This window comes from Hermetia illucens, chromosome 1 (genome assembly GCF_905115235.1).
Source record: "Hermetia illucens chromosome 1, iHerIll2.2.curated.20191125, whole genome shotgun sequence".
NCBI lineage: Eukaryota > Metazoa > Arthropoda > Insecta > Diptera > Stratiomyidae > Hermetia > Hermetia illucens.
Window position 1 is genome coordinate 149,712,560 of NC_051849.1, and position 19,304 is coordinate 149,731,863.

Sequence of the window (19,304 nt, forward strand, 5' to 3'; positions counted from 1 at the left end):
ATCCACTAATACATAGAAGATTTGAAGTCCCTCAGGTTATCGCTATTAGACACATAACTAAATTTATGACGGTATCAGCTCCAGCGAAAGGTAACTCTAACCACTTCGAACGCAATGTATTAGTGGTTGCTTGCCGAGAAATCTTCCAGAACCCGCCATCCGTTCATCAGTGATTCTGATGCGAAGGTCGGGAATGTTTCCTTCGCAACCTGGGCGCCAAAATTTTAGTGTGAAACCAGTGCTTAAAACTGAGAATCACCGCAAAGGTATTGTCTTCCATGGGTTTAATAAGAAGAGCTGGCGGTCTAATCGTCCTTTGCCTCCCTACCTTTCCTTTTGATGCTCCATCGTTTGTGCCTGCTTTGATTTGAGGCAGGCGATTTTATAACGGCATGGCTCTTGTCCCTCGAGGACACCACTCTCCATATCGTAAGCAGGTCGTTAACGATCGCTGACGATGGGTTCTACTTTGTTAGTCGTCAGCAATTTGTTCTCACTGATTCTTGCTATTCGAAAACATTGGAGGGAGTAGGCCCTTGCTTCATTGCTTAAGTCCCGATACTGTGGTACAGGATTCGCCGAATCATAGCCTTGGAATTTGTTAAATCATTCTATTGTATACATATTGAAATATTAGCAACATGAGGTAGTACATTTTGTTAGCAGACATGGTCCATCTCTTGGTTTCATCTGTTTCATTAGTCGTTCAATGTGAAATTTTGCCAATTGATATCTTTTTTGATTTGTGTTTCAGTTGAAGTCTTAGATAATAGATATTTACGGGACTTTACATATTGTTTCAATTGAACAATTTTGAATTGACTGATCCCCCGATTTATTTCATCTTTCGCACTACCTTTTGGAAAGACAATTACTCTCCTCAGGAGCTTCTGCTCTTCCTCTATAGCTTTTTGCAACTCTAATTTGAATGTCGAAATTCGCAAGTGATATTCCGTTTTTAGAGATACTCCATTCTATCGGCTGATACAATTCGAAATCATCAAATTAATAAAAGTAAACAAGTGTTAATAGTGCATGATTTGACGTTGCGATGGCCGAGTTGGTTAAGTGTCAGTCTGTCGATCTCGTTGGCCAGCGCTCAGATCTCATCACAATTCGTAATAAATAATTGTGATTGCCTCGTATTGACTCAACTCTAGTTTTTGAAAGTACGATTTTTAAAGAGAGTCTAATTTTATCGACTCATCCTTTTTAACGCGATTTAGAGTTTTCAAGTAGGACTTTCATCACCAAAGGTGTCCGTAGTCACCTAGGAAGCTATACTTTATTGCCAAGAACTTTGCCCAATTTGTTCTTCTAGGATTCCGCCTCTGCATCACAGTATGTTCCTTGCGATAGTCAATAGATGAAGTAATGAGATTTCTTCCAACTCTCGCCGGTCTCTAATCAACTCTTAACACTTTTGAAGTGTAGATAGCTCTACTACTAGCTTTTCTAGGTCCGACGAAGGTAGGGCACAATCCATATTCTCAGTAAGGTTAGCTGAAATAATGAAATCAAATAGCTTCTATTCTCTAGGGTGAGTGTTTGCATCAAAACCTACTAGGGTTCAAGACCACTTGATTCGACATACGCTACCAAAACCCCTTAGTTCTCCCGTCGGTGGAGTACACAAAAAATGACAGAGTAAGCACACAGGCACGTTTCTTTTAACATTACCGCAGATTAGACTGAACCCATAACTCTTATACCACAAAGATATAGAGGCAATCCTACAACTTTGTCAGTCTTACTGCCAGCAGGAACAAAGCGACTTTGGTATGCTGCAGGTTGTTTTGACCAACCTTTATGTTGACATAATCGTAGTCGTAGATGTAATAAAAAATATGTTGAAGCGTATGCCACGATCTGTCTGTTACCAAGATTTCCTCATACACTAGCGTCTAAGACTCGGCCCTTTGCGATCAATTTCTCTGAAAATTGCCATATTTGATGACGCAGTAGTGCCCATATCTTCATCCATAAAGGGTCTCGTCTTTTCACGAAAAGTGTCCAATCAGAACAGGTCTGATTCCACGAATTGCTTTCGGACCAGTTCCGTTCATGTCATAATCTTCACTTTCTTCTGCTCGCTCCGTTAAAGGCTTATTCTACGGCTCTCTCAGGTCTAACATTTAGGATTTAATAATTTGTAATCGTGTTAGTATCTCTATGGGATTGACCACGCTGAAATGGACACCACTCAACACACGGGTCCTGGTCTCCGCGAAAAATGGGGAAGATGTATTAGTTTTACACTTCTTGCGCGCATAAATGATAAATAGTCTGTTGCGTCTAATATAGATCTCACTCTCAAAATCTCCCGTCGAAGGTTCCGTTTCGTTGCGTGTGTCCTCATTTCCGAGGAGCTTCGCCTTCTGGCATATCGTTATTAGAGTAGTTGCGTCTCCACATCACTAGTTTCCCTTTCATCCGCTTTTCCTGGCACGTGCGGAGAAGACCGTTTTGACAGGGTGGATTTAGCTTGTAATCCCTAATCCCTAGTGACTGAAGTTTCCTTCTGTCAAGCATCTCTCTTCCGTTTTCTGGTCGATTTAGGCAGCAATGCCACGGAATGACCGGGTTCACCTAGAATTCATATTCGTGCTTTCCCACTACTATAGGCTTATCACTTGGAAAGCATTAGGGGAGGGGAGGACAACACAGGGTACATAACGTTTAAAGGGCAACAAAACTAAAACCATTGTACTTATATAGTTTCTTTTATTTTTAGTTAGATTGGAGGGGTACTACATTTTGCACTAGCATAAAGGACAATATCTCACATATGCACGCCAAGTTTGATGCAAATCCGGCCATTAACCCCAAAGTTATAACAGCTCAAACTTATCAATTTCGCGCGAATTTACTGCATCTGAAGCCATGCAAATCAGATGCTGACGTCATAATTAACGAGAATCACTGATATTCGAGTGAAATACTACTACGGAAATCGGTATTTTAGGTGTCCCCTGAATAGCGCTTGCTAGGGAAACATTCAGAATATGTGCATAAATCGACTTTGTTTCATCCTCGAGAGATGGTAACAGTTTTGTCGGTGCGGCACGAGGTTTAGTTGAGTTGCTAGCAGCCTCAGTGTACAGCCAGTGCAGGTAATTCGATAACGGGCTGTGTTTTTAGCTTGGTAGATAATAAGATTGACATAGGTGTCATAATAGCGACATTACTGATAACTGATATCACCGACGCAGATTCGCTGATTGGGTCTGTTTGTGACGACATGGTAAAATCATATCACGCTGTAATAGTGGCAGGTGGTTGTTTACTGTTCCAGTTGCTGTGGTTAGTACTTTGGTACTAGGAATATTGGTCACAAAGGAAGGAGTAAAGTCGTTTTACGAGGTAACCATTCGATTATAATGTCAAATTCCGCATTGTCTGAAGTCATTCATTGCTGTAGCCCTGGTACATGTACGAAGGCTTTTGTAACAACATGCCTAAATTACTACCAAGCCATAATAATAACAACTCAAGCCTCATAAAAACAACATTAGCGACCTGAAGACGGTTAGACAGGGGGGAAACATATTATTATAACCACGTGGGACCGAACTTCATTTATTAGATCAATGTTCAGATCGATCTATTGTATCTCTACCAAATTTCACAAATTGTTTAAACCACTGGAAAAACGATTCTGCAATTATTCAGCAGAAGTTCTCTCGCGTTTTCTTATTGACAACTCAGGGTGTCATTTCAAGAACCATTAAACCCAATCCTTGCCGGCTTCTTGCTTTTATGAACGGATGGGGTTTACAATTTCGATCTACTAAATTATAAGCTAAGGCCTTTAGCTCATTAATTGTTAATCCGTAAAGTCCATATCTAAAAAATAGCCACACAGTTCCTTTTCTTCCTCTTCCCTAAAAACAGATCGCTTTGGGCTTAGGGAAACTTTTATACACATAGATGAAGAAGCAGCCAAGTTCTGGCGAGCTGTCTTCGCTTTCCTTTCTAGAGTAGTCTGATTTAACTGCTAACATATACCCCATTTTCCCTTCTAGAACAGTACCTACAGCTCTGCCCATATTCGCATAGTCGAAACGCAGCGGAGTAGCAAAATAAGAAGCAAACTGCCCCTCAGAGTCAGAGGAGATTCTATGATTATTAAAATCTCCAAGTATTATTTTAACATCATACTGGGGCAGGCTCCGAGGGTTTGTTGCAATGGCTCCTTTTTTGATGTTCCAAAATTTGTCGTGCATAGCCGTTCGTCTACGATTTCAAAGCCGATAGAAGTAGATTTTATCTCCGGGCTGACAGATTGTTAGTTTAATATGTTATCTCTAATTCGATTTATTAATAAATTGGTCAGCGATCTATCTAACGATGGCAAAATGAAAAGAGTTACTCCAATGTTTGTTATTTACTTACCACTTCCTTTCTTTTACATCGCTTACGTTTGATGCTTTTTTATGAAACTTGGGTCACAGTTCATTTCATGTCTACTTTTTGCCCATGAGTATATGACTCTGACGAAACAGAGTTGACTTCCAGTGTACATACAAATTATTGTTATCCATTTCTACATGATCACCTTTTTTAATTCGAATTGGATTCGTCGCAACGCTAAAACATTAACGTCATTTCTCAGAAATCTGCTTTGACTATGAGAAGCATGAATAGAAATAAACTTAACAAAGCGAGTAACATATATATGTACCTTGATACTTGGATAAGTATGAAAATATCTCTTTAACAATCTAAATAATGTTCGTTACAGTTTATATTCATTCTAAGTTGTAAGTTGTAAAAATATAAATACAAAGTGTAGCGAGAACATCACTTTATTCACCGAGTCTTCCCTACAAATTCGGAAAGGCTCAAAAATTCAGATAGCACAGATATTCTTGCAAGTAAGTTAACGACCGATAACTATTGCTAATTCCCTTCAAGTGTATAAAGAATGTAAGCAACAAGACAAGGTGACAAATTTGAACAAGTCGAAAAACAAATAAAAGTGACTGGAATTACTGCAATCAACGCCCAGTAGCCAACGTTCAAAGTAAAATATTTCACTCAAAAATCAGGACTAACCTCAACAAACACGATTTTTGAATATTAACGCAGATTTTAACAACATTTTAACGATTACGATCTTTGAGAAACTTTTGCTGTTATTGAACTTTTTAAATTTGACTTTTTTTCTAAAACGGGATCAGAAAGTATGAGGCGCGTTTCTTCTCGTGTTAAACAATGACTCTTTCGATAGGACGTTTCTCTTTTGAGAGCTGTACATTTTATTTAAAAGGAAAATAAAACAAAATGCAGTCACGAGGAAGCAAATGCTCAAAACAACCACAAACGGATAACGACGCACAGTCGCTACCCAATCTCGTTACAATCTTCGCTACATCTGTCGTCCATTTATAATGAAATCCACTAGAACAACATTTTAACGAAATTATTGAATGATCAAGTGTAAAGGATGAAGCAAGTATTTACATAAATATCTTACCATGTAGTGATAGCAGTGACTTTCATTCTCAAATGGTAGAATAGTGATATATTATTGACATAATGTAAAGATAACCAAAGAAATGCGCAAGCAGAAATAAAATGACACAAAAAATCTAAAAATATAACATAATGTTAAAACTGAAAATTGTTAACTTGATTTTTTAGTTTATATTCGATTCGGAATTTATGGAGATGAAACTATTGAAAATTATAAATATGAACATTAATTTAAGCGACGAAAAATTAAACAAAAACCCAATGAAAGGAATATGTCAGATAAAAGTGATTTGAAATGAAAAGGACGAGTTTAATAGACGTATTAACAATTGTATATTCATGTTTTATTCTAATAAAAGGAAATTGGAATAATACAGAGATTGTTTCATTCACACCAAAAACAACTTGGTCAATCCATACATGAGTTTTATGAAAACTAATTCATTTTACTAGTTTTACTTATTCTATCAAGATTACACAGTAATCATAATTAGGAGTCTGGATGGAAATTTAGATGGAGTTCCAAGACTGATTTATAGAAATCATTATTAGGTCTAAGTTGTATGAGTGGTTTGTCTTCCAAAGGTATCACATGTTCCAGTGGCGGAATGGGCGTTAGAAAATCGGACAATTCTGGCACAGGATCTTTATTCGTCTTTGCAACATATTTTTTCCTGAATGGTTTCGGTTCTTCTGATGATATTAAAAGCGAATCATTGACGTTGATCGGTATGAGGTTTTTGAAGATTGGTTGATCCGGCGGGAAATTTAATTTTTTTGTTATCTGAAAAACAAAAGAATTGACAAATTCAGTTAGAAGAAATTCAGTGGAAAATCTTGAAAACGTAATTTCTAGATTAAAATAATTATTCAAGCACCAATGAATGGATAGGAGTTCTTTGTGTAGGACTGGGTTATATTGCCCCATACTGCCACCTGTTGACTTATTGGATGTCCTACCAGAGTTAATTTCCAATCCCGTCCTAGTCCACAGGCTAAGGAGATAATCCACTAGATGCACCTGATCACGCTCTTCTCGAGGGTATGTCACAAAGGACGGGGCAACCCAGTAAGATTTGGGATGCTTTCCGACCTCTTCATTGCAAACTCTGCACATTAGATATTCATTATAAATACTGTAAAATTTACCCACATTATCATTGCTTACTACGTACTTATTGTCATTTCCAATTGCATAATATTTTCTCCCATACACTGTACATTCATATATGCCTAAAAGTACAGGCCTACTAAGCATATGTAAATTTTGTATAAATTAGGAAACATGAATTTAGAAATATATAGTTCGTCAGAATTATTAAAGCTGAACAGGACGTGTTTAAATCTTGTGGAGTTTAGGCAATTGCTGCTCCCAAAATTGTTTGGCCTGGAGTTCGACACTTTAGCTGCTCCGACTTTCCATAAAATCGTATAGAGAGAAGGCAAGATAAAGAGGCTAGGATCGGAGGGGGCACAAATACGACTCTTGGGAACTATCATTGGACTGGTAACATCACAATATGCTCCCACAGGAGACAATGACCGGCCATTAGAATTATCAGCGTTCTCATTTTAACTTTGTTTGATTCCGGAAAATTTCAGATGGTTAGTCAGTCGTCCATGGGAACCCTTGCTTATAAGTTCATTCGCTCTCTAATTACCATCAATAGCTTTTTGCCCTGTTATCCATTTCAAAGTTATCTCGTTTCAGATCGCGAGGTAGTTGAGGCTTTGCTAGCACGATTCAAGGATGTGTGGTGGTACTATCCTCTCACAGCGATTAATTAAGGTTCGAAAATATATCCTGTTTTGACAATCCCAGCATGTTGCCAATCTTCAGATATTCTTACGTAAATGGGACGTACTGTCTCCTCAAGCCTTCATCGCTGGTCAAATGCTTATCGGAAATCGGACAATATACATCCCAACATTGTCTGGCCTGGTAGTTTGTTGACACGCTTTATCGTCGGCCTATAGGTTGAAGCTTAAGAACATACTCAAAGTCTTACCTACTCGTCATAAAAGATGATTAAAAGGGATAAAAATGAAAATTTCGAAACTTTACTGCTACCGAAATGTCAAAAGCACTTCAGATATTGACTAACCCAACGGCTTCGACTTTTGGCTGTCGAAAACGGACTACAATTGATTTCTAGAATGTGTGCATGCTTGCCGGCAACGATATCGAGAATCCCCAGAATGCTCGTTTTCTCCCGCTCAAGCGAGAATTCCAACGATACAAGCTGGACATTCTGGGCCTAAGCTAAGTAAGATGGTGGGACGACTGGAGAGTACTGCTCTCCCTCTTGCGGCAGTGTGCTTTTGTGGCATGGAAAGCCAAGTGGTAGCAGCCGAAATCCGATGTCGGGTTATTTCTGACGGTTACTGCAAGGCGCGCTCTCTTGACCTGGGAGGTGGTTTCTGGCAGGAGTCTGACTGCAAGATCCCGGTCCAGGCTAAGAAGTATCATAATGGTACAGTGTTATGTACCAACGGAGATTTCCGATATGTGTAGAAGGATGCTTTCTGAAGCACTTACAGGCAATATGGGTGATCTGAATGCTAAGGTGAACACTGACAACAACCTGAATTGCTGCAGCTCGTCTCGTCATTGGTAGCACTTTGGTCGAGCACAGATCTTGCCATTAGATCAGTTGGGGCAATCTAATTGACAATTTTACAATCAGCAGTAGGTTTAAGAGTTGTCTTCTAGATGTGCGTAACAAGAGAGGCACTGACATCAGCTTCGAAAAGTATCACCATTTGATGGTCGCTTACCTTCGCTTGCGTGTTGCGTTCACGATTCCTCGCAGGATTGGAGAGCTGCTAACCTGACTGAAAATATCGATGGACATTGAGCTGTCACAATAGTGCTCTTCTCTCGGGTACTGCACCCCAAAAGGGCGCCACGCGATCTGGCTGACTGCGGAATCATGGAAGCAGATTGATGGACGTAAGGGATTGAGGGCTCTATTGATTATTTGGAGTGGTGGTGAGCGTAACCCGTTGGGCTCTGATACCGTGAGAAATCTCCGGAAGTTCAGCGTAGTGTCTGCCGTTTCAAAGACAATAGCTGAAGCAGTCCTGGAACGCTTCAAGGGAAATCTCGCAGGCTGCATCGATACATAGCATGTTAAGTTTCGGTGTGGATCCTTCTGAATTGACCACATTCACATCCTGCGAAGGATTTTGGAACAGTGTGCAGAGTTCACATCACTGCTTCACTTGCTCTTCATCGATTTCGAGGCTTTCGACATCGTCAACAGCGAATGTATCTGGTGTGTTTTACGAAGGAAAGCCTAGGTACAAACTCATAATTATTATTAGAGTACATACGATGCTGCAAAACGATACGTAGAATGAAAAAAAAGACAAATTTTATTTTTAAATGCCGAATAGTGAGTTTTTTTCCTCATATACTGGTATTTCGAGGACCAGTTGTCGTCTTCCTCGGTGATTTTTTTCGTTACGTAGAGCATCGAGGTAAAATCTCAGAGGAATTTGAGGTCCGAAGCAGAGTTTGCCAGCGTTGAATCTTATCATCGATTGCTTCATGTTATTAGTGACGTCCACGATAAAAATGAAGATAAACACAAACAAAACGAAAGATATCAGTCTGAGACCCCTATCTGCATTAATGAGTAGAGCATTGAAGGCGTTGAACAATTTGTACATCTAGAAAGCGTTGCTTCTGCCGAAGGGGGAGCATTAACAGTACTAGAACCGTGTTCGCTGCTTTGTCCAAAATCTAGAAATGTAGTTATTTTGACACCAAGATTAAGGAGACAGTCTTGTGCTAATGTTTTCCCTATGTTGCTATATGAAAGTAGCGCATGGAAAATGACCACTCCTGCTCCAAGCGTTCGTCAACACTTGTCTGCGAAGTGTCATCGAGGTGCGCTGGCCTGATACAATTTCGAAAAAAGAACTTCATCCCCTAGAAAGTTACTGGATTCCCAGGATTTTGAATAAGCGGAGTTTTCAGGTCAAGCTAAGTTGCAGGGGCTGCCGAGCACAGTTCCGGGGGAAGATGGTCCAGGTCAGCGGTTCTCCTCCACTTAAACACTCACCACATTGACGGCTAAGACGATTCTGCTTCTACATTCAACAGCACTCCGAGTGCCAAAACAATTTGCATTTGCGGCAGCTTCTATTATTTACTATCGTAATAATATTTTGCTAAAACGTACGCTATGCTCTACTTGTTGGGCTTTATCGTGGTATCAGAGGCTTAGTGCCTTCAATCGCAGCAAACATTTAAGTTCTTAGCACCCCACGTTCATTTATTTACTTCTTTGTTTTCACAAGTATTATTGCGTCCTTTTGGGACGACGTATCCAATTCGATTTGCATCAAAGATAAAAGCGCTTTTGATACGGAAGCGATTAGTTTTGAATTTTGGATGCCGAAATTTTCTGCCTCTGCGAGTAGTCGCGGTTGCGATGTGCGAAAATCAAATGATGTCCCCCTTTCGAAGTCAATGCTAACAGCCCTTCTGTTGCTCACATCTAGAAGACAAGACAATGCAATGTGGTCTTATCAGAATAAATGTTTGTTGTCGAAACCCAACTAGGCTTATCTGATATTATGAAACCTCTCGTATGCGGCCAAGAGATCACAACTCTCCGAGGAATACACGGAAATTGGCCTTTTACAGTAGGAGTCTTGCTATGATGTGACGTTTCGAAAGAATCAGTTTTGGTAAGCCGAAATATGCACTGTTGGCTACCAACAACTGTACATAAGTTTGGTTGTCTTCTTTAGGGTGCGGTTTGAGGTCTTACATCGTCTACTGAATCTTGATGAAGGCGGTTTCTACATCTTATTTAGAATGATATTCTTCCCATTAGTCAATATCATGAGCATAGACCATCAGTTGGTTGAATTCATTCATTTTTTCCAAGGGCGGGTTACAAGCGGTGCATGATAGGGCATCCCTTCCTTTGTGGAGTTGACAAATCTCCCATCGTGTTATGAGCATGCATATGCATGCATCCAGAGATGTGCGTATATGGGCTGCTTATACGCAAGCCGGGTAGGTGAGAGTGAAACGCAAACCCGTGTATGAAAATTTACTATGGGAAGAATATCCTAAAAAAAAAACGAGAGGCGCAGAGAAGGGAGTGAACAAGCAATCAACGACAGCAGTGCCTTAGTAGTGGGAATTTGGGCAACTGTGGGATCTAATGTTACAACCGCACGGGAGGGACTAGATCTGGTTCTATCGACGAACCCGTCCAGAAGAAGCTCGATTATTCGCAAACCCGGTCCATATGGGTAAAAACCCTCGCGATGGAAACCGCTACTCCAGTGAGGAGTGTGTAGCGGCAGGATACGAAATGGTCGAAGGAAAGCAGGAGATGCGGAGCTGAAGGCCATACCAGCAAGGACCGTGGAACTAAACCATTTGTTTGTGCAAAGGGAAGGAGGGTGTGGACCATCGGCACACTGCAGCCAGCAGCAGGTGTTCGGAATAGAGGAGAACACCCCAATGCAAAGTTCAGATGATATATGAGACCATTTACTCCTTGGTTGGGTATAGCACGTACATATACAAACTGATCGACGCCTTCGATGTTCTGCCCATTAATGCGTCAGACGGAGAACCTTGGTTTTCGTGATTTTTACCTTCCGCTCAATTGTACTTTCCTCTCTTTCTAAATCCAGAGCCAAGATTTCTATACCGGTAGAAGCAGCAGATCCGCAATTACTGCAGGCGCAGTGGTACATAACTCTGCAAGGAGGCCGTCAAGCCCAGGGCTTTACTCTGTTTGGGTACATTGATAGCCGAAATGAGTTATTAATCATTTCATCCACAAGAGGAAGAAACTCATCGGGTGTGATAAACTTAAGAATCGTGGTGAAGTGTTCTTTCCACCTCTGCAGTTGCTCGTCATCGTGAATGAAAAGTCAACCGTTGAAGTCCTTCAGAGGACCATCAAAAGATTTGCGTACACAAGTAAGCTTTTTCATGATGAGATATACACTTCCGCTTCCCTGATCAGCGTGATAGCAAATTTTCTCTTGTCATGGCGAACATTACATTGAACCTTTCGGGATTTCGTTCGGTATTGCAGTTCCAGCACATCACACCCGCCATCGGTTGCAGCGGTCAATAAAGCGTTCATCCCTCTTCCTTTTAGTCGCCTCTTACGACAGGCTAGAAGGACTTTGAGTATATTCAGCATAATCATCATCATCAACGGCGCAACAACCGGTATCCGGTCTAGGCCTGCCTTAATAAGGAACTCCAGACATCCCGGTTTTGCGCCGAGGTCCACCAATTCGATATCCCTAAAAGTTGTCTGGCATCCTGACCTACGCCATCGCTCCATCTTAGGCAGGGTCTGCCTCGTCTTCTTTTTCTGCCATAGATATTGCCCTTATAGACTTTCCGGGTGGGATCATCCTCATCCATACGGATTAAGTGACCCGCCCACCGTAACCTATTGAGCCGGATTTTATCCACAACCGGATGGTCATAGTATCGCTCATAGATTTATGAGTATATTCATAAGCCACAACTCACAGGATTGTGCACGAAGTTGCGAATTTGGTTAATAAAAATCAACCTTAACCAATGTCCGGCGGCACAGGATCTACTCTCGCAAACAATTGGCCAGGAAAACCTTGATATGGCTACAATTAGCGAACTTGATGGCATTTTGGCCAAAGACCAAACGGGCCAAGTAGCGTTCTGGCCTTGCAGAAAACTAGCCTTCCAGGAAATAATGCTGCACCCGAACATCGCAGTGGGGGGTTTTAACACCTGGGTCCTTGAAAGGGGCAGCCGAATAATAAATGTGAAAGGACCTGTGGTACTCGCGAATGTCGGGACCTCCTACACTTTCCGAAAAAATTGACTTGAGGCCTATAGCCAACCTGACACCTGACCTTTTTAGGATTATGCCGACAATGACCACGTGCAACCTGCATGGAAATCAACGACGAATTGAGAGAAGAAAGTGGACGGCGAAAGATTTGGTTGGGGCACGTTTTCCCGCAGCATTCAAGCACAAGATATCCCTGGATGATACGGCCAGAGAACACAGTTCATCCGATGGGTGACGGAAGCATGCGATGCTATTATGTTCAGAAGACAACTGCTCCCCAAAAAACACCCCAACTGCTGGTGGAAGAATGTAATCGCAAGATTAGTAATCGCTTTTTTCCAGGCAAAGAAGTTTTATCAGAGAACTAGGGAAAAACTCGGTAGTGACGATTGAGGGTAGACGAGCAAAAGTTTGCGTGACCGCGCCCACTCTACGGTGGATGCAATAAGCAGTGTAAATCTAGCAAAAGGCGCAGTGATTTCTAGCGAATGCTGTGCTGTGGATACAAAAAGTGCATTCTACTCCGCCAAGTGGAACCGAATTAAAGATGCGTTCGCTGGCATAGATGCTAGCAAATATTTAGTATGTCTGGTTGAAAATCAAATCTCAGAGAGGACTCTCTGGTACGGGGGATGACGGCCTCAAAATGTATATTGTCACAACGGGGGTGCCACAGGGCTCGACACTGGTTCCCCTGCTGCGGAATGACATGTATAATGGGATGCTTGCTCTTTCCATCCCAGAAGAGACTACGATTGTCAACTTTGCGGATGATTTGGCTGTATTGTTGCAGCGGAGCACTCAGAAGATGTGGTGGTTTGTGCGACGGAAAGATTAAGATCGGTAAAGTCCTGGCTAGAAAGAGCCAGGCTGACCTTGGCGTATGAGGAAACGGAAGCTGTTTTAATAACAAGCCGCAGAAAGAAGAACACTGGTAAGGTGAAATTCTGCAGACACAGGATCGATTCAAAGCCAACGATGGGGGTGTTGATTGACACCAAATTGATCTCGTATAGAGGGACAGACAGAACGCAAGAATGTGATAAGCTCGGAGTCGAATGATCTCTGGCAACGCAGATGGAACGAATCTACGGTCACTAGACGCACAGGCCCATTCTGAGCATTAGGGTTTGGCTTGTGCGAAATACGAAGAAACTAACTCCCACTTTACCCAGTTCCTCACCAGACATGATGCAGATAGTCTCTGCATCGGGTTGGGGTGGATAATTCGGAAATTATCCGGGATGCGGTGGCATATCGAACGATCTAGACCGTGTGATGTTTCACTGCCCAAGTGTTGCAATAGAGAGGAAGAATCTGAACCAAGCGCTGGACAGGAGCGTGACCCAGAAGAATATAATGACGGAGAGAGTTAAGTCTTGCCTCGGTCCTGCAGCAGTCTCGAGCCTGATCCTACAGATTTTACCTGGCCTTGAATAATTAATATTATTACTTTTGTCGGAATAGCGAATTCTCTCATGTCCGTATAGTTTCACCCTGGTGTTGTCATCGTAGCCGGCCTGGAATTCAATGAAAAGATGGTGGTACTGATGGTCATATTTCGGCTATTAATTCACTGTCCCATACTTTATCTTAAGTTCAAACCATCAAGTAATAACCAATGCGTGTGCGCGGTATTTCTAGCAAAACGTTTCTAGGAATTAAAACTCAACACCACCTCCGTTGCTAGTAGTAATTTAGTAAGTTAAGTTGTCCCCGAAATTTCGACTTATGTCGAATAATACTACTAACACCGAACACGGTGTTGAGTTTTTATTCCCATAAAGTAATACTTAAATAGTTTTCGGGTAAAGGCAAAGCCGGAGAGACGATTTTTAGCCTGGTCGGAAACGGACCAACCTTTCTAACTTTTCTCCTACCCACACTGGTCACCGTTCTCACTTCACTTATTGCCCAATTGCAGAGGGACTGACTATATCCCAATTTTCTCGATTCGTGTTTGTAAGGACAGCGCATTCCAAATCAGAAGTTAGACGAAAATAATTTAATCATTTTACTCCGAGGTCTTGGTCTTCGCTTGAAAAACTTACTAACAAGATATTACAAACCTCGTCCTTTTTCTTACTTTACAATGAAAGGTAACGAATTTAGAAATACTTTTCAAGATAATAATACATAAAGAAGTAGCAAATAAATTATGTACGGCCAAAGTCCCACCTCTTGACTAACGACCGCCTTGCTCCTTGGTGTCAGTTTATCCAGCCTGACTTCCTTCTTCGTATTCATAGTTTGAATTCTCTCAATTCTGTCGATTAATTTTTCACTTGTGTTTACTTGTGGCACTTTGTACTTAACACTTTGCTCAAATAGATTCTCCTTGGCTAGTCTAGATGTGGTCGAGGAACGTTGGTCGTGACCCGACAATTTCGCGCTACTAGACGCCCCTGACAATGCACTGAAGTTCTGAACAACACTCCTTCTATTCTCTGACAGTCTAGGGGGAACTTCAACATTTCGAACAATTGTTTTCTTTATAGCTCCTGTTTTACGATCCATATCTGAACCCAAATTAAAATCCAGCACAGTTGGCAAGGCAATCAAACCATAACAAAATAACCGTCGACCGCGAGTTGACAGTCTCACTATCGGTTGATTACCCAAAGTGTAATTGGAAAACAGTTTTAATAAAACAAACGGAGCCATTGAACGAAGTTGGCCTTTATTTCAAATGAGAACGGTCAATTCTCATCTAACTGAAATTAAAATCATCAAATATGATTTAAACCGTTATGGACATACTATCTTTGAGTAACATTAGGTAAATGCAACATTGTCAAGAGTTTTAAGATCCACCTGGTACTGTCTATGCCTATATATATAAAATATTGTCGCAAGTGGGATGTAACTTTGTAGCTCAAGAACGAGCAAACCGATTGTCACCAATTTAAGAGCACAGTTATATAGTTTGAGAGATGGTTCATGTGAAATTTGCACGAAATCGGTCCACACGTTCGTGAGTTATGATTTTTTATGACGACATCGGAGTTCTCCATATAAAATGGATATGGAAAGCAAAAACAACAACAAATACGTAGGCGCGTATGAACGTCTGCTGCAGATGTATTATGTGCGGATGTCATGCACACGGCAGATACACGAGATTTGTCTGATGCAGAAAAAAGATTTTCTCTGAAATAGACATTTGTCTGACGCAATAATTTGTCTGTCGTCTGGAACGTCGGCGGGACTCACTAAGGCAGGGCATTGCTAGACTGATTCAAATCAGCACTGGCAATACCAGCAGACGGGTGAGAAATAAAGTGCAGAGGATTTACAGAAACTATGCAAAATACGCGAGAAACCAGCAGCGCTTTTTCAGATCTCTCAACGAATCCCAACAGAGCGCCCAGTGCCACAGCTTTCGGTAACGGAAACAAAAGAGTACTGGGGTGGACTTTGGGGGCTGCTTGCCCAGCATGCTGCGTGGATCACCGCCGAAGGCACCCGCTATGTCAAAACGCCGGGCATGAATTTTGCGTATGTTACCGAAGAGGAAGTTCGACGAGCCATAGACAGCTCGAAGAACTGGAGGGGCCTAGGTCTGGATCGGGTGCAGAACTTCTAGCACAAAAAATTCACCAGTATACATGGTCGGTTGGCACAAAGCATAAATCAGGGCATTAGTCGGCCGGAAGAATTTTCACCCTTCCATCACACTGCGGGGATTACCTACCTTGGAGCCCATCCATATACGGAGGGGCATCTTCCAGGGGGATTTGTTGAGTCCCCTTTGGCTTTGCATGACACTGAACCCTCTTTCATGGCTACTGAATGAAGCTAGCGGGCATGGTTTTTCAATAAAGTATGGCCTACATGCTAAGTGCGAACTGACACACTTGATGTACTTAGATGACATCAAATTGTATGCTGGTACTGACAACCACCTTAGAAGTCGGTTGCGAATAGTAGGTATGTATAGCCGTGATGCTCGAATGGAGTTTGGATGACAAAAGTGTGGAATCCAAGCCATCCGCTGAGGTCATTACGAGCCCCATGCCGAACATAGCATTGGTAACCTCCACATGGAAGCTATGACTGAGATAGATTTCGACAAGTACCTAGGAATTCTGCAAAGAACCCATGCTCGAGTTGGTGATCTGTGGGATGCTCTGCTGTCCGAATTTCTGCGACGTGTAAAGCTGGTACTGAAATGGCATCTCTCGGAGAAGAATAGAATAAGCGCATTGAATATATTCGCTATCCCGTCACTGGCTTATGCACTCGAAATATTGCCGTGGACGCAGACCGATCTGGAAAATGTCGAGCGGCGGATGCCCAAATTCCGAATGCACCATCCAAAATCTGCCGTGGAACGAATGAACTTGCCTCGTGACATCGGAGTTAGGGGCGTGGTTGACATAGCGGCACAACATCATCGCCAAGTCGATTGGTTGTGCCCTTATTTTTACAGCAAACACCAGTTCCTTGCATGCGGCTGTCGGTGAGGCAGACTATGGGCTGATTCCACCTAAGGTGAGTGGGGTGAAGTCGGACCAAGAGCGGATCGATGAATGCAAATCGAACGCAATGCACGGCAAACACGTGAATTATCTTTGGCAATCATTTGTCGATTTGCATTTGTTGGACAGATGGCTATGTGCTGGGGAGCTCTTTGCTGAGAGGGAGGGATTCATGTGTGCCATTCAGGATGGCGTGGTCGCCACCCGAACTTATAGAAAGCTCATTATGAAAGAACCGGTGGAGAATGACCAGTGCAGAATGTGTGGTTCGGCGTTAGAGATGTTGGACCATCTCATTTCTGGCTGCACTATTATGGCACCGGTTGAATACATTACCAGGCATAATGCTGTATGTAAGATGATCCATCAAAACCATGTATACAAGCATGGGCTGATCATGGGAACATGTCCGGTTTACTGATATGAGCCGCAAGCAATACTTGATCATTTACAGCATGCATTGCGACGGGCAAGTTCTGATTGATCGCCATATTCCACACAACAAGCCTGACGTTCTGTTAATTGATAAGACGGGTCGCTTTGTGTATATTATTGATGTTACTATTGTTCATAACAGCAATATCGACGGGAAATACGTGAAGAAGAAGGTAAACTTTGAGCTACTGGCTCGGGAAATCAAAGAAATTTGGCATCTCGAGCGGATGGTTGTAGTTCCCATAATATTGTAAGTTACATGTATTGAACCTAGATCCCTCATGGCTTTCTTTGATGTCCTGGGACTCTCACACAGTCTGGTTCAAACCGTGCAGAAATATACCATTCTGCATACGTGCTCGATGTTGCAGGGAGTTCTCGACGGATGCTCCCATTGATCTACCACAGGCAACTACCACCAGCGCCCCTTTATAATTTAAGTAGATAGGATCGTCCGAGCCTAAATGCTTGGCACATAGTGATAGTATTAGGTAAAATCCGGCATCTGCCGAAATTGTCACAACTCGGAAAGAAATAATAATATAAAAAATATTTGCATGCTGTGTTTCTGGATCGTTGTTTTGAAAGAGAAAGCTTTGCAAGTGACGATTTAAAAATACACGCAATTTAATTTCATGCTGATCTGAATATTAAACATTCTACCATAGGTAAATACGCCTATTGGCTTAATTTGATGTGCAATTGGAGAGCGTAAAGTCTCAAGACTTGTCTCAGAAATCATTGAAACGGATAAATTTCTACCTGAAATATACCTGAATAGAACAGCCAATCCGTTCGCTTAGCGGAAGGACAAACAAGTAATGCTTCCATGCCTTTTTGAAATAATCAAAAGACGGTTGGATATTGTGGTTACGTCGGTTTCACGTGAGCGAATTATCTCAAAAGAAGAAAACATACTTAATGAAAAGGGATCTCGGCTATCACCTCCAATGGTGTCTACAATTTTGTTCCTTCATTGTAATTTGTAATTTACATTTGAACATAAATAAATAATAAATAATTTCCATTATTTTTTTTTCTATTTGATATTTGAATTATTCTGTTTTTCATATGAATAAATAACAAAGGAGATCTTTTTAATTTTGGGACATTTTTTATGTTTGTTTTTTGTTTTAATTAGTCAATAATAAACCAAGTTTATCTTCCTAACAATATAAACCCAGCATGGTTATACTCATTTGCTCGGTAATACGGCCCTGATTATATTTTCCTTTAGTGAGAAAAGTGTCATCAATCTGGACCATTTTACTTTCGCTACCTAGTACTACGGTACTGTGCGAAGCGATCATTTCAGCTATTTCTCGACAAATGTCCGGATAGTCGAGTGGTTAGAGCACAAGGCTGTCGTACAGAAGGTCGCAGTTCAAATCGCACTGCTGACAGTGGAATTTGTATCGTGATTTGACGTCGGATACCAGTCGACTCAGGTGTGAATGATTACCTGAGTCAAATCAGGGTAATAATCTGGGGCGAGCGCAATGCTGACCACATTGCCTCGTATACGGTAATGTAATCCTGTAGTGTACCGTTACGGTCTTGAATGAAGTGCTCTAACATACTTCAAGGCCATGATCCAATTGGATTGTTGCGCCAACGATTATTATTATTATTATTTCTCGACAAAAGCTTTAGTAATCAACTACTGTATTTTAGCTAAGCTCGGAGTCACCCTGATGATGATAGCAGATGCCTATAGGCATCAGTAACCTGCATCTTGGTGTCGAAACAAATAATTATTGCAACCAAGTCACGTACTTCAATGCGGCAAGAAGTGCCTTCGAACAACGTGCCGATGGCTGGGTTTAGTATCTTGCGGCAGCAAACAGAACCCTTTTTCTTCAATCCTTTTGATGAGCATCTCGGAACCCGTTTAAATTTAGTTTGAGGGAAATTTTCCTCGAGCATTAGAAGACCGCAACACATAGACGCCCCAATACATAGTTGGTGCTCGTGACGGGATCAAACCGATTTCTTCGAGAAAAGAAGTGACTACTTCCTCACTTGCGACCAAAAGAATTGAAGAACGGGAAGTTCTTCAATTTAGGATGAATTGCTG

The 19,304-nt window shown here is 41.6% G+C and overlaps 1 protein-coding gene across 1 annotated transcript; it reads right to left on the bottom strand.

Annotated features, from left to right (window-relative positions):
- Nucleotides 1-5,431: 5,431 nt before the first annotated feature.
- Nucleotides 5,432-14,907, bottom strand: LOC119646412. Its single transcript, XM_038046858.1, has 2 exons — nucleotides 14,490-14,907; nucleotides 5,432-6,262 (listed from the first exon to the last, which is right to left on the bottom strand). The coding sequence occupies exons 1-2, from the start codon at nucleotides 14,826-14,828 to the stop codon at nucleotides 5,969-5,971; spliced, it is 633 nt and encodes a 210-aa protein (XP_037902786.1). The 5' UTR covers nucleotides 14,829-14,907; the 3' UTR covers nucleotides 5,432-5,968.
- Between the last annotated feature and the right edge of the window lie 4,397 nt (nucleotides 14,908-19,304).